Source organism: Choloepus didactylus, chromosome 16, assembly GCF_015220235.1.
Source record: "Choloepus didactylus isolate mChoDid1 chromosome 16, mChoDid1.pri, whole genome shotgun sequence".
Taxonomy (NCBI): Eukaryota; Metazoa; Chordata; class Mammalia; order Pilosa; family Megalonychidae; genus Choloepus; species Choloepus didactylus.
In genome coordinates, this window is record NC_051322.1 from 66,301,698 (window position 1) to 66,316,363 (window position 14,666).

Consider the following 14,666-nt stretch of genomic DNA (forward strand, 5'->3'; position numbering starts at 1 on the left):
TTAACTGTTTTCTGTAATTTTGAGGAAGGATGCTGTCTTTAAGTCTCCTTTGCTGCTTTTACCTGGGGGGGGGGGGGAGGAGTAGAACAATGACCACCCTCAGAGGCAATGTGGGGGAACAAGGCCTTTATATTCCGCACTGACACCAACCTGCTGTGCCAGGGCCAGAGCTGGGTACCTCACTTCTGCCTGCTGTGAGTTTGGAAGATGGGTGACGGTAGTCACCACACAGTGAGTGCAATTCACCACCATTTACCACAGTTTACCAGCCTCTTCCTCCCGCTCTTTGTTGGATGCAGCAGAGTACTCTACAGGACTCCAGCATTTCAAAAGAGTTGCTTCAGTCACTTCTGCCTGTTTAATAGTTGTTCTGGTGGAGGGACTGACTCCTGGAGCCTCCTACTCAGCCATTTTCCCACAATCTCCTATAATGTCCATATTCTTTAATCTAATAATTCCTCTTACAACCACCATAAAGAAATAGCAAGTGTATATAATGATTTCTTTAAAAAGGTGTCCTCCACTCATTATTTAAAAGAACTAGAAGACATTAATGACCAATGCACAGTAAAAATCTAAATAAATTACGGTCTACTCAAAACGTAAATAATTATGCAGTCATTAGGTGCCAGGTTCTCAAAGAGTATTTAAAGATAAGAGAATATGTTCTAATTATATTTTCACATGGAAGGAAAAAAAGGGGTTGCATAAACAGTATGAACAATAAGATCACAATTCTAACTTTTTAAATTGCTCATATATTGTGAAGCTACTTGGAAAAATAAATAAAAAATTAATAATAGTAAACTCTACTAGTTAGATTCATACTTGTAATTTTTTCATTATGACATTTAATATTTTACAAATTTCCTAGTTTCATTAACTTTTATTTCAAAAGTTTGACTTTTGAGAAGTCCACAGATTCACTTCTTCAGTGTTTATGTATAAGAATCTACTGGCAAAATAAACTTTTTGATTTGTAAAGAATAGAACTCGACCGAGTACTCTCTACAGAGAAAGATTACACTATTCTCTTACACTGTTTCTGTAAAATGTGCAGGGAATTCACTTTCCGTGAAATACCTTGGGGGAACTATGATATTGATTTGCAATCAAGTTACAGAACTAGAGAGAGGTAACTGTCATGTGCTGGCAGCGGCCGCTGCCACGTATTGATGGAATCACGGTAAAGCTGACCCAAGGGACCACTGGTCCAAGACAGCCTACCAGAGACACAGACACAATGATATAAAACACTTCCCATTGTATTAGGCCACAGGAAATTGTCCCACTCTTAGTGAAATATGCGCATTTAATACTGTTTTCCTTTGGGTGATTTTTTGCTATCACATTACGAGCATGAAGAACAACAAGTAGTTACAAGAAAAGAGAACATTGCAAGGTCAGGGGCCCAAATTTATTTCCCTGGCCCATCAAGGCCCACAGTCCCCAGAGAACAAGAGACTCTAAATAAAGAGCTCCAAAGGGTCACCCTAGTCAGTAACTTGCCAAATCAAGGAAGTAGCAGTTCCAAATTGTCTTCTCTCTTCTGAGCACAGTTCCTACTGCCTGGCTTAAGGCCACTGTCTCTATTTTCACAGACTGGAATCTCTCCAGAGCATCCCCACAATGCATTTCTTAGTGGGGAGATAAATCCTTCCCTTACACCGACACATCAAAGCTAGCCTTCCACGGTCTTTCACCAAATTGCCTCAATCTACCCACCCCATTAATTTCTTATAAATATGCAAAAACTGAAGGAAAACCTATTTCAGGCTTCTGATCTGCAGAACTGTAAGACAGTAAATTTGTGCTGTTATAAACCATTAAATTCTTACAGAGCATGACACCATCATAGAATTTTCTCCATGAAGCATTCCTCACTCTTTCTGGCCCTTCCCATTCCTCTAGAAAAATTATTTATTTACTTAGAAACAGCCCCTGGTAGAATGTTGGCTCCCTGAGGGCAAGAAGACTGTACACCAATCATTACATGCTGCCTTCCCCCACCAGGGTCCTGCACAGTGACAGCAACAGAGTATTTCCCACTGAATAACGGGAACTCATGACACCAGATAACTATAAATAAAAAATAGTAATGGACAAATAAATGGCAAGGGAGGAAAAGCCAACTAATAAATATGGAAGTAAAGATGGAATTGGGTGACTGGCAAAATTTTCATGTGGCCAACTTCATCTCAAATAGTTTGGCAGGGAGGAGAGCTTTTAACTATTCTTGAAACTCTTCTGAATTTTTAAAATTCTTTCAAATTTTGTTAAAAAGTAAAAAATAATTACAAGGCATTTAAGATCAATCCCAAACCAGTCTGGGCCTAACATGCTAAGTCACTTCTCGCCTCCTGTATACCCCCCTTTCCATCCTGACCTGGCCCCCCAGTGCATTCGTTTTAGTGCTCATAATTCTCAATTCTGCCAGGCACTCGCTGCCATCTTGCTTTTGTGCCTATTCTCATCTACCCCATTTCTCAGTTAACATTTTACACGTTCTTCAAAGACTAATTCAAGTACCACTTCCAGTATGAAACCATCCACACATGAAGTTGGAATTAACACCTCTCTCCCCTCTTTTCCCAGTGCTTCCACTGACATTTTCCCTTCTGTGAGTCAGAAACCCGTGTATGCGACTTCCAGCAGTGTAGTGGAAAGGAAAAGGAAAGGAGTTCCTGAAGCCAACTAACAGGGGGTACTGCCACAAAATCTCTAGCACACCACCTGAGAGGCCTGCTCAAGCGACCTGACTGACCTCTCTGGACTACAGTCTTTAAACAATGAAATTGGAAAAATTAACCAAAACTTCATAAAGTAGCCATGAAAATAAAGTAAGTGTGTGAAGTCATCTAACATATTGGACATTCAAGAAAAATTAGATCCAATAATAAGATACGACTTCACACTCACTAGGTTGGCTATATTCAAAAAGACAGATAGTAACGTGTGTTGGAGAGGCTGTGGAGAAACTGGAACCCTTGTACACTGCTGGTGGGGATGTAAAATGGTACTGCTGCTGTAGAAAAGTCTGTCAGGTCCTCAAAATGTTAAATATGGACTTACCTTATGACCCAGTAATTCCACTCATAGGTGTACACGCAGGAGAAGTGAAAGCATAAGTTCACACAAAAACTCGTACATGGATGTTCATAACACCATTGTTTATTATAGCCCCAGACTGGAAACAATGCAAATGTCCATCAATGAATGAATGGATAAACAAATGTGGTAAATCCATACAATGGAATATTATTCAGAAAAAAAGGAATGAAGTTCTGATACAGGCTACAACATGAACTCCAAAAACACTATGCTAAATGAAATAAGCCAGACACAAAAAGCCACCTATAATATTATTCTATTTAGATGCAATGTGTAGAACAGGAAAATCTATAAAGACAGAAAATAGATTAAAGGTTGCCAGGGGCTGCAAGGTGGGGAGACAGGGAGGTACTGGAAGATGGTGAGAGCTAAAAGGTATAAGATTTCTTTCTGGAGTGATGGAAATGTTCTAAAACTGTTTGTGGTGATGGTTACACAGCTCTGTAAATATGCTAAAAACCATAATACTGTACAATTTAAATGGGTGGATTGCATGGCATATGAATTATATCTCAATAAAGCTGTTACCAATAAAAACAAATAGCTCTGTTCCTTCAGGGCAAGCATTATGCTTTGTTCTTGTTCAATTCTCCCTATACTGAAAACATGAAAGTCTAGTACTAAAGAAATGTCAACTGAACTGAATTTGAGGTTAGTGGCAGCCCACGCTGCAAATGTGCACAGCCCTCTGCCTTTGGAAGGGCGCTTTGTGTGGGGTGGTCTCTCCTAGACCCTCAATGGCCATGGCAGCTGCACCGGCCTCTTGGCCACCTGCCCAGATTGTGCAGTAGGTGGGCTGGGCTGGAAGGTCCTGTCATCGATTTCAAAACAGATTCTCATACACAGAAAACCCCTGGTCTTCTCAGTAATGTTTTAGCTGGTCAGCAAGCCACTCGAGACATAGACAAAGCAATAAGAAATTCCATGCATAGACAAAGCAATAAGAATTATTTTTAAAATAGCAATGCCGTTCAAGATAACTGAAAAAGCAAGAAAAGTAATTCTCAGTTGACAATCCTTTCAGTATTTTAAGAGAACTAATTTTTAACTGTTCAGAGCTAGCTACATGAAGTTCCACCTTAGGCTATGCACCAGGTGACTCTATTTCCACAACAGGATCAGATTCACCCGTGTGTAAGAAGTTGGTTCTTGACGTGTCATCGCTGTCCCTCCCTGAATGAAGATCAAGACCCCACTGTGAGCCAAACAACATTTCTAGAAGGAGCTTTTCTTCTGCTAAGAACTGTGTTATTCGGCTTTGATACAGGTCTATCCAACATCTCCTTCTCATTTTGTAACTTCAACTAAAATCCCAGCAGATTATTTTTCCTGAAGGAATAGATGGCCCCTGCCATGTTTTTTAAAGTTTTCACTGGAAAGATATGGAACAGAGTTTATATTGATGTAAAGCAACTTTATATTTTAAAATTACATGTTTAAAAAATTGATCTGTATGTTTTTCTCTGAAGAGGCTCTCTTATTGGGGATCTAAGAGAATCTGAGCATAGCCCAGGGGAAACTGTAAAGATGAGCACATGCTAGTCTATGTGCAGGCACTAATTGCTTTGGAGGTGCAATCTCTCTCAATCTCTCTCCCTCTCTCTCTGTCTCTCTTTCTCTCTCTCACACACACACACTCACACAAACACATACACACGCACACATGCTATGAGAGCTAAAGCAAATACATTTTTTTCGGACAACAATGTAACTGCAATCATAAAATCAAATTTAACGTAAAAATCCATAGGCATAAAACAATATTCAAAACATTCACTTTAAGTAAAATTACTACAGCTAACAAATGGTGGAGCCAAATTACTACCAGAAACAAATTATTCAAACTGCCAATGATTAATTTCTCTTTCTCCTTTACTATATTTAAACTCTGAGAAAAAAAAAATATATACCCATATTTACTTAATGCAGCCCTAGCCCCAGACTTGTCTTAGGGGATGGTTGGTTGGTTTTCCTTTTACAATGTGAAGTGTGAACTGCCATCTGTGAACCAGATGCACAGCCATTCTGTGATCCAGCTTCTGGAACCCCCTCTAGGACCCATGGCTCCCACTTCCCTCCAGACGGGCAGCAGGGACCTCTCATCTCTGCTGCACTCATGTTTCACGCCAACCTGCAGGCCAGCCTGATCATTACTCAGCACGGATGTTAGGCAACTTTTGTTAGAGTGAAGGTGTAATTGGCTTCACCCTAATTTTTGCTCAGAGGTCCTTTGCAACTGTGTTCATTCCACTCCAGTCTCTTGATTGTACTTTAATTAAATGGCTGATCTACTCAAGTCTCATTTTACATACCGTCATACCAAATGGGAAGTTGCCTGAGGGTCATGAGGGCCTCTGTGAAAGGTCAACCTCCTGCAATACCATAAGAAGAAACCCTTTTATGACACAGTTGAGTCCTTCCTAAAGACAAGAAATAGTACTGTGCATGAACACATTATATGACTAAACTTTCCTACTTATGGATCCTGCTATTTTTCCTTGGCCCTCAGAGCAGCCTTTCATACTCTACTGGGAATAAAAATATTTTTAAAAAGTGGATGAGCTTATGAATATAGAAACAAAAATCTTTAACAAAATAGTGGCAACCAAATCCAACAGCATATAACAAAGGTCATACACAAAGACCAAATGGCATTTATCCCAGAAATACAAATTGGTTCAGCATATGAAAATCAATCCATTAGTAACACAATATTAATAGAATAAAGACCACTCTTTCACGATAAAAAAAAACAAAACAAAACATTTAAACTATGAATCAAAGGGGAATCCTCAACCTGAAAAAGGGCATCTACAAAAATCCACAGGTAACATCATACTTAATGGTGAAAGACTGAAAGCTTCCCCTAAAGTCAGGGACAAGAAAAGGAAGCCTGCCTTTTCCACTACCATTCAACATTATACCAGAGGGTCTAGTCAGAGCAATTAGGCAAGAAATAAAAGGCAACCAAAATGGCAAAGAAGAAGTAAAACTATCTTTATTTGCAGATAACATGATCTTGTATACAGAAAATCCTAAAGAATCAAAAAAAAAAAAATTATTAGAGCTAATAAACAAGTTCAGCAAGATTGCAGAATGTAACATCAATATATAAAAATCAATTGTGTGTTTACACACTAGCAATGAACAATCCAAAAATGAAGTTAAGAAAAACTTATAATAGCAAAAACAAGAATAGAATGCTTAGGAATAAATTTAATAAATGAAGTGCAATACCTGTACACTGAAAACTACAAAATATCATTGAAAACAATTAAAGACAACCTAAATAAATGGAAAGACACCCCACATTCAGAGATTGGAATACTTCATATTGTTAAGATGACAATAGTCCCCCAATTTGATCTACAAATTCAATGCAATCCTTATCAAAATCCCAGCTGATTTTTGTGCAGAAACTGACAAGCTCATCCTAAAACTCATCTGAAAATTCAAGTGATTCAGAATAGCCAAAATAATCTTGAAAAAGAACACAGCTGGAGGATTCATACTTGCTGATTTGAAAACTTACTACAAAGCTATAGTAATCAAGACAGTATGGTACTGGCATAAGAAGAGACATAAAGATAAATGGAATAAAATTGAGTCTCCATAAATAAACCCATACTTCTATGGCCAATTGATTTTGACAAGGGTGTTAATTCCATCAAGGGGGGGAAGAAAAGCTTTTTCAACATATGATGCTGGGACAACTGGATTGCCACATGCAAAAGAATCAACCTGAACCTTTCCTTTATACCATATGCAAAAATTAACTCAACATGGATGAAACAGCTAAATGTAACAACTAATACTATAAAATGCTTAGAAAAAAACATAGTGTAAATCTTTGTGACATTGAATTTGGCAATGGTTTCTTAAGACACCAAAACCACAAACAACAAACAAAAAACAGATAAATTGGACCTCATCAAAATAAAAAATTTCTGTGCTTCCAGAAAGTGAACAGTCAATCCACAGAACAGGGGAAAATACTTACAAATCCTATATCTGATAAGGGTTTAATACAATATATAAAGAACTCTTACAACTCAATAATAAAAAAGACACACCAATTTTTAACACGGGCAAAGGATTTGAATAGATGTTTCTCAAAAAAAAGACATACAAATGGCCAATAAGCATACAGAAAAATGGTCAACATCAGTGGTCACCAAGGAAATGCAAATCAAAACTACAATGAGATATCACTTCACACCCACAAGAATGGCTATAATAAAAAAAACAGACAATAACTTTTTGATAAGGATATGGGGAAATGGAACATTCATACATTGCTGGTGGGAGTGTAAAATGGTGCCGTGGCTTTGAAAACAATTTGGCAGTTCCTCAAAATGTTAAACATCGAGTTATGTTATGACTCAGTTCCACTCCTAGGTATATAATTGAGAAGTGAAAGTGTAAGTACACACAAACTTGTACATGAGTATTCACAGCAGTAAAAGTCATGGAACCCCAAAGTGGAAACAACCCACATATTATTCAGAAATAAAAGGAATGAAGTACTAATACATGCTATGGCACAAAGCCTGAAAACATCATACTATGTGAAAGAAGCCAGACACAAAAGGCCACAGCTGTATGATTACATTTCCATGCAATGTTCAGAAAAGGCAAATCCTGCAAGACAGCAAGTAGATCAGTGGCTGCCACCAATTGGGGGGATAGAAGAATGGGAAAAACCACTTAATTGGTAGGAAACTAGTTATAGGTGATGGTTGCACAACCTTGTGAATATACCAAAAACTACTGAAGTACCTATTTTAAAGGGCGACTTTTATGGTATGTGAATTGTATGTCAGTTAAAAAAGAGAGAGGATGAAGAATTTACTACTTAAAAGAGAATAAACTCCTTATAAGAATTTGGGCTGTGGGGCAGAGTTTCAGTGTATAAAAACACTCTGCAGCTTCTGGCATGCTGACTATATAAGTGATCAGTTCTACACTGAAAACTGTGAATCAGGATTGAGTGCTGTTGCTACTTGATTGACTTTATGAACTATCAGATAGTCTTCTCTTCATGTCCCTGCAGGGCTTTAGGACCTTGGCCTCATCTGGGATTCATGTCAGTGATGGCAGGATTCTGAACATTAATTCCTAATGTGCTGCACAGGACATAGACAAGTCATTTCACCAGAGAAGAAGCGGGAAGGGAGCTTCTGCACCTCCAGGCACATCAACTCAGCCTTCATATTCGGAGGTCTGACAAGCATCACCTCATCTTCAAGAGCATTCATTATCCTAAAGTTAGCCTCAGCCATTTTTACAGAGAAATGGGACAAATGGCTCCAAATCTGTCTCTTTGTGTCAAAGTCAGGATTTTAGATGATATATATTTCATGAAACCTTTATAGACTAATTGGATATTTTTACTGGATTATGAGGTTTTTGTTTTGTTTTGTTTGGGCTTATTGGTTGTTTTTAATTCTAAATGTTTTTTCACTGAATTCAACTCAAGAATTTAACGTAGGAGGAAGAAAGATTAAAAACAACAAAATTCCAGAATCTCTACTCTAGAATGGCACATCCTTATTCAACATTTCTTCCTCTACATTTTATATTTAAAGAAAATGGATATCTCGTTGAACAATTTGCTGTAAAAATGCTAAGATTACATAGTCACTACATCTAATTGGTTTTTAAATTAAAAAACAAAAAGGCTTGATAATCTCTAAATATTTAATATTTCTGTGCTGAAACAATAATAAAAATAGCTAGAAAGAGTCCTTATTTAAATGTTTAGCTAAATCATTAAGTTGGCTTGCTAGAGGAAGTCTGGAAAGTCTGAAGACTCACTGTTAATTCTCACTCTTAGATTTCTACACTTGTGCATTTTACTCTATATTTAAGTATATTTAATAGTTTTATGGTTCAATTAATGAATAAAGTGAAGCTAGAAGATGAAATATGTAACTGAAAACAGATGGTTTAAATGTCAATTCCCAGCAATGGTATTCATTTAGCTGGATAAAATGTTCTAAATAGCAACTTTTTTTTTAAATGGCTATCTAATACACCTTTTTAAACACAATACATTTTCATTATGGAGAAGGACCTGCAGATTTCAGGCATGTGGGTTACCTGATGGTCAAGAGAATCTTGCACAATATTTTCATCATATGCCCTGTATCAGAACGCGGTTTGCATGAACATAAAGTTCAACAAGCATCGCCATTCACCCAGAGACAACCTCAAAGAAAACCCAGGTGGCCCACTCACCTTGGGGTGCGATCAGGGTCCTTCCATGCTCCCGACACCAACCCACAGGCTGGATATAAGAACTATTAACATCACACCTGCCAAAACAGGGCTCTAGTTTAGATTCCACATTATACAATCCCAGACAAAGAACCCACGGCTAACGACCTTTCTGGATATTAAGGGATACCATGGAAAATATGGCTTTATAGCTAAAATATTATTCTATGGCTAAATAGAATTAGAAGTAACTTTTAGTACTGCATTTTATAAGTGGAAGGACCAAACTCCTCTTTTACATAAGCTTCCTGAAATTTAAAAGTATAAAAAAAAATGTGTTTGACAAGAAACTGCCAGTGATATCCCCAAGCGTGAACGTTGTAATAAAACTCTTCTATCGCTTCTTGCTAGAAGCAAGTACAAATAGAAATGGGCTGTTCCAAATTTTAATAGGACAGCCCTACCAGACTCTAAAAGACTGCATATTTCCTCACTCTCCTTTCAAAGAACTCACAATATCTATACCAAGGACACATACAATTAATTCTTACTTTGCTCCTTAGTTCAAAGGAGAAAACAGCATCCCCTCCATGCACAAGAGTCACAGCCTCAGGCAGTGACTTGTCGATTGTTCAGGACATACCGTGATGAAATGCTACAAAAATTATTTTTGCCATGGCCACTTCCATGTTTCAGGTTTTTATCTGGAAAACCCTTTTAACTCATGCAATGTTGGTTTAATGGCATCGTAGCATACATTTTCTCTGCTCCCTACAGGCTTTCGAATTATTCATTCTCATTGTCCCTAAATCTTCCCTTCTAAAAATGCAGCAGTCTGAGTTCAACATTTTTTCAGGGGGGAAATACACACACGTACATACACTTATACACACATACACACATATGCACTGTAAACTCTTGACCTCCTGTTAGAGAAATGCTTCTCTTACAAATTAGACAAAACATAGTGAATGGGGTCCTATTAGTTCGGACGAGGCCTCGCTAGGTAACCTCCCATGATGGGGGAAATGTTTCTTGGGCCCTTTAATTCCCAATGCACGTGGGAGAGAAGGCAGTGAAAAATAAACCGCTAAATTCCTGACATTCATTACCATAATAACAGCAAGCACAGTGACAGTACTGGAATGGAAATAAACCTTTAACAGCAAGCACATGAACACATGAAAATAAAAGGGCACATCAGTATCTCACCAGTAATCGTAACTATCATCCCAATTGTCAAAATGCACTAGCAAGCGATCTTCAACAATATCTGCTATGGTTGCCACACACACCAAGGAAGGGTTCTTCCTGTCGACAGCCTCCAGCTTCATTCCAACCTGAAATTCTTTAGGGACTGGCCCACTCTAATACAGCAACAGAGGGGGGAGAGGCACAAAAAGAAAGAGGACACCAAAGAGGACTGAGACACTGTCAACGTTTCTATGACGGTCAGCATCAGAAAAGTCTACAGAGTATCTATCAACACTTACCCCGGCAATAAAGCCAGCAAAAGTTGGTAGGTAATATGCAAACCAACCAGTAGGTATCATAACAAAGACCCAGGAAACTAGCTTCTATCTTGTGCTGTTCTCTTTTGCTATGCAGGTAGATTTTATTTTCCTTATTATCTTCACTTTCCCTCTTCAGTTCTTAGGATAGTTTAATTTTAGAATGCAATGTTCACTGAAAACAGTTGTATCAAATAAATTTCCTCTGCTCTCCACAGGCTTTTGAACAGTTTCCAAATACTATGATTTGGAAAAGTGGTCAAGATATGCTCTTTACCACCAAAATGATCATTTAATTTGATCTGAATTACTTGACCTGAAAATAGTGGCTTTCTCAATACTTAAGGAATTACTTGCAGTGATCCATGAATAGAATTATAGTTGCAAAATATAAAAGCTTTTTAAAATATCTGCACAGCACTTTAACATAACAATTATAGCCAGTCCCTCCCCCTGCCACCCATTCGTAATTAGCCAATTCTGAGGTTTAGAAAGTGTACATGGAATACCTGGGGACAAAAGAGGGCATTTTTCCTACCTCTTAATTACCTATACTGAACCCTGCTTATTGTTTTCCTTTAGCACATTATATATCTTTTGTGCAATTTCACATTTCTACACCTCCCCTTCCTTGGTACAATTCTATGAAACAGATTCAGCAATTGTTACAACATTTATTTCACAGCTAAGGAAGTAGAAGGAGTGGTGCACACAGTGGCACAGCCTGGGGACAGAGCTGCCCCATCTGTGCTTCCATACACCCCCACCTTCCTCCTGTCCCAGCATCACTGCGGGGCCCGAGAGGCTGAAGGAAGTGGCTGGCAACTCGTCCTCTGCTACCGAAGGTTCCTTAGGTTGCGAGGAGCCCAGATGGCAGGGAGAGTGTGCCGGGTCTTCCTGAAGATGCTGCTGGGCCTATATGCAAAGTTAGTCTCCCAGGCAGTGCACTTAAATATGTCCAGGCTGGGTACGTTCAACGTTTGCCCAGAGGATCTACTGGTTTCAAAATACAAAACTAATGTTAAAAGACTAACTAAGCAAAAGGGGAAATATTTTTAAATGACATGCTAAATTTTAGCAGTCTTTAAATACAAAGTTTTTTACTTTCTCTGTCTAATTGAAGTATTTAATTATACTTTTAAAGAAAAATGTAGATATACCCATAGTAAACTCTGACAAATTAGGTGAAAAAAGTCACTAGAAACTGAGAACTCTCTTAACTCCTTAAAGGATTAAAATATAACAGAATGTACATTGAATTTTAAGGAATTTAAGCTCAGAGAAAATCTATTTATACTGAGGAAGAAAATACTTACAGAACTTCTGTTTCTGAATAATTTCTTGGGAGCATTTTGCAATTTGCAGGCCTTCAAGTAATCCATCCAAAGAAATTTATCTTTTCTATAACCTAACAAAAGTACAGATTACTTAAAATACCCACAAGATGCAATCCCATGCACATTAAATTTGTTATTACTGTTATTATCACTGAGTCTTCTGCCCAAATCTCAATGTTGTTAGCAAACCACAAAAGTCTTATATTGAAATCCCCAAATTGTTTCAAAGTTTTTCAAATGGATGAAATTCAGAATTGCCCAGTGTGCCTCCCACCGTGCGTGCCACCCCCTCGCAGGTGCTGGGTATTCACAGACTTGAATCGGTGCCATGAAGGCTCCATGGCAGAGCGGTCTCCCATCAGGGCTTTCCAGCACGGGCAGGAGGAGGAGGCCACAGTCTCCGGGTGTGTCCGCCCCTCCTAAAGAAGCCTTGATGGTCCTGAGGATTCTACCCACATGGGAAAGGCCTAACCCATGTACAATCCAAGCCCCCTTGGAGGGCTCCAGCTTTCTGGTTCCTAAACTCACTGGTCTCCCGTTAAAACACGCCTTATCTTCCCAGTCACGCAGTAGGTTAGCCTGAACACCGTGGGCGTCACACCTGGAATGACAGCCACCCTCCTGCGCAGCCTGCAGGCCACGGCCACTCTCCAACCCCCTCTTCTCCTGCCTGCTGCCCTCACTTCTCCCCTCCATCCCTCATGGTTTGGCCTCACCCATTAAAGGAGGTATTTCATTTCAACCATTATTTGAGCATCAGCTTCTTCACTCCTTTATAAAGTTTAGTAAATATTATGTAAAATAAAATGCTCTCATAATACTTTATTTCTGCCCTGGGCACCTTTATCACAGTACTTGACCTACACAATCATTGATGCTTTGGGTTTAAAGATATTTATTCATGTCTAAGGGCAGTAACACTATAGTCTTACTGCTCTTTGTGGATCAAACTTTAATTTAGAAATCAATTCATACCAGGCTTTCATGTTAGTGTATGATGAAATGCTGTAAAATAAAATTGAAATAGCAAGCGGGCTCTCTTTCCAGTTAGTAAATGCATCCTGGCTTACCCTTGGGGATGTGCAACTCATGTTTGGTCTTTTCACACCAACCGACTGGATGGATGTCAGGGGAGCCTGCGTTGGTCCAAAAATCATAGCAGCTCAAATAGCCATCAAAATGGAGTCTTAGGCGGTAACCACACACCTGGAAAATGTAATGTTTGCAACCATCTGCTAAGCATCATGCATTTGAAGTGACACAAAATTCACAAAATTTTCATAAACTTTGTCACTGTCAACAACATATAAGAGCCAATCCTTCCATCCAAATGTGTTTTAATTAGAGAACACATTTATAAATGATATCTGAATAAGACAAAATGCTGACAAAACAGACACTGTCTTTCAAGTAGCTAATCCTGAAAAAAAAAAAAAAACAGTATCCTTTTACCCAATTTAGGAATCCAAGGTCAATTTACATGCTTTTAATTAACTAGTTTATTTATTAAGTCAATAACCTCCAAATTGCTTTCAAAAGCCCTATCCCCTGCTATCTCGCTTGGATGCTTATCCCTAGAGAGTGTAAGCTAAAATACAAAGCAAAGCCACAGTGGTATGGTCTTACTTCAACTCTAACATATAGACCTAGCATACTCAGTAAAGGGAGTAATAAAGAAGTCTGAGAAATACATCCTCAGACATGCTTTATAAGTTTAATAGCTATAATCAATCAGCAAAGGAATGTGTCTTCTATGTTCACTGTTATTAAAAACATACAGCTGTCTTTTATTAATCTAATAATAGAAAGTTTTAGCAAATATTACATTTTCTACACCATTAACTTTTATCAATGGCTCTTCACTCTATTTTCATAAAATGCATATATTTATGTAAGTAATATGTATATAGATTTATTCAAATGCATGCCCATTTTTCATATGCGTTTCTCATTAGTTCAGCAACATTGAGGGATTCACTGATTGTTATCAACCTCAAGTGAAAACTATTTACCAATTAAGTCAGAGTTATTGTTAGTTAATGAAGGACTTCTTAGAAATTTCATACAGAAGAGGGAAAACATTCATTAAGAAACACATTTTCACCCACCACTGACTAATACAAATCCATAATGCACTGGAGCTTGTTTATAATAGACAACGCTCAAGTTCATCACTCTCTGGTGAATCCAGTGCCACCGTCTCTTACCTCAGCCACAGAAAGCACACAGAACATAGACGGATGGCGGGGGTCAATGCCTTCTAATTGCATTCCAACCTGAAAGCCATTTTCGTGCTCTGGAAAGGATTGATCCTATGAAATTTCATAATGCAACATTAGCCACTGGAAGGTCCTCATAGTTTGATATTAAACAGTTAGTGTGTCTATACACATGATCAAGAATTTACAGTACTAGTTTGAAAGTGCAGTAATAGAGAAAAAGAGAGAAGGCTGCTCTTATATCTTTGGCCTTCAGAGATGGTTTGGTC

At 38.3% G+C, this 14,666-nt stretch overlaps 1 protein-coding gene across 12 annotated transcripts in view; it reads right to left on the reverse strand.

The window, feature by feature from the left end:
• L3MBTL4 (L3MBTL histone methyl-lysine binding protein 4) overlaps positions 1-14,666 on the reverse strand; it is a 433,696-nt gene that overhangs the window by 269,571 nt on the left and 149,459 nt on the right. For 11 of the 12 annotated variants that reach the window (XR_005212158.1, XM_037805558.1, XM_037805554.1 and 8 more), the window contains 5 exons: positions 14,386-14,490; positions 13,249-13,384; positions 12,158-12,249; positions 10,543-10,697; positions 9,352-9,428 (listed from right to left, as the gene is read on the reverse strand). Coding sequence is in view for 11 of the 12 variants with exons in the window: in XM_037805558.1 (XP_037661486.1) it covers positions 9,352-9,428; positions 10,543-10,697; positions 12,158-12,249; positions 13,249-13,384; positions 14,386-14,490 (565 nt within the window). In the remaining variant the exon portion in view is untranslated. The remainder of the gene's footprint in view (positions 1-9,351; positions 9,429-10,542; positions 10,698-12,157; positions 12,250-13,248; positions 13,385-14,385; positions 14,491-14,666) is intronic. The other variant, XM_037805559.1, reaches the window with a different exon arrangement.